This window comes from Laetiporus sulphureus, assembly GCF_001632365.1.
Source record: "Laetiporus sulphureus 93-53 unplaced genomic scaffold LAESUscaffold_130, whole genome shotgun sequence".
NCBI classification, from domain to species: domain Eukaryota; kingdom Fungi; phylum Basidiomycota; class Agaricomycetes; order Polyporales; family Laetiporaceae; genus Laetiporus; species Laetiporus sulphureus.
The window spans coordinates 1-1,470 of record NW_024468639.1 but is presented as its reverse complement, the minus strand read 5'-3'; the positions used below and the strand labels follow the sequence as shown (position 1 = coordinate 1,470).

Below are 1,470 nucleotides of genomic sequence, written 5' to 3'. Positions count from 1 at the left end.
ATGGTCCCTGTGGCCCAACGGATGCTCACAGCGTCATTCGAGCAAGTTCTATACCCGGCGCGTGCCGCGGAGATGTAACATGGTGGTAGATTGTCGACCATCGCGTCGGCCTCCCATGTGCCCTCGATTTTCCGCGTTTCCAGGACGCGCATCATGCTCTGCTTCACGTTGCTCACGATATCAACCTACACGATCATCATGCCATTCACGACACGTTCCCAGACCACGGTACAAACAAAACTCACCATCGCGATGTCAAGCCTGCATGGTGCTTGCCAATCCACGCCGGATAACGGTCGCGCGGAGTCATCGCATGCCTTGAAGCGGTCGCATGTCCTCCAAGTCCGGCGCGCTCAGCATACTCACGCGATCCTGACCGAACGTAAGCCATGGCGTAGCCATCCGTGCTTACCGTGGATAGTTGCGGAGCTTGTGGGCGCGCATGCGCCCATAACGTCGATAGGTACGCCGATCTTTCCTTCCAGGTCTTCATTCTACTGATCTCATCCGATATGGTCAGAAAGCGTCGACCGAGAGCAGACTTGAAAAGACGCTCACCCTGCCCGACAAGCGCGAGGTCAACAAGCATGGCGCGTTCATTGCGTCAGGTTAACGATGGACCGTATCCATTGCAGCGAGCTGGTTATGCACAAAAAGATGCTATCATGGACGGCCAGGATGGTCTTTGGAAAGGCGCGGAGTGGGCTTGATGGGCGGGTGGTGATTGGGATCACGTTGGATGAAAGGGAGAGAGAAAGACGATGAAGACGAGGTTCGGAATCGGCGAAAATGCTCATTACTGAGCGGGAAAAGGTGAGTGCTGGATGGAGTTACATGCTTTAGGATATATAAGTAATGTTAGTAGCGTGTTAGAGAGGAGACGAAATGGAAATGGACGGATTTGCGAGAGCTCGTCTTGTGTGCTTCAAAACGACCAACGCGAGTCCCTCTGTGTATGGGCTATACTTTGAGCCCTATCTGCCATGTACCAGCCCCCATCTCTCACATTATCTGCGGTCATCCAAGCTTCCTGTGAAAAGAAATATATTCGCGCGCTATGTACACGGTCTGTCCGTCGACATCCGTCTGCGCGACTGTGAGCACGATGCGCGCGAGGAGCGTTCACGACTCGCATCGCAGTGCCTCTGCTGTCTTGCTCAATGCACCCCTCGCTCTTTCCCTCCACACGACGCGGAGTCTCACCGTCACCGAAGGGAGGCGCACTCACCTGCATGTCAACCTACGGCCTCACCCGCCGCCGATCGCGAACACTTGAAGACTCTCCACTATGGACCCCTGGCTGGCTCGCTGCAGTCACCCATATGATCGTTGCAGGTACCTTTATCGTGGAGGCACCCAGCTGGACAGAGTGCGCGAACGGACCATATTGAGCGCCGAGTCGTGGCATGTAGGTGCGTGTTCTTCGTCTCTGAGAACATAGGCGTCGATGGACAGGAAGCGACGAGCGGA

At 55.4% G+C, this 1,470-nt stretch overlaps 1 protein-coding gene across 1 annotated transcript; it reads left to right on the top strand.

Annotated features, from left to right (window-relative positions):
- Window positions 1-252: 252 nt before the first annotated feature.
- On the top strand, window positions 253-613 carry LAESUDRAFT_765280 (uncharacterized protein; the record flags this gene model as incomplete). The annotated part of the gene is made up of 3 exons (XM_040913630.1): window positions 253-382; window positions 422-463; window positions 525-613. 3 exons carry the CDS (start codon window positions 253-255, stop codon window positions 611-613), a joined length of 261 nt encoding a protein of 86 aa, XP_040757417.1.
- Between the last annotated feature and the right edge of the window lie 857 nt (window positions 614-1,470).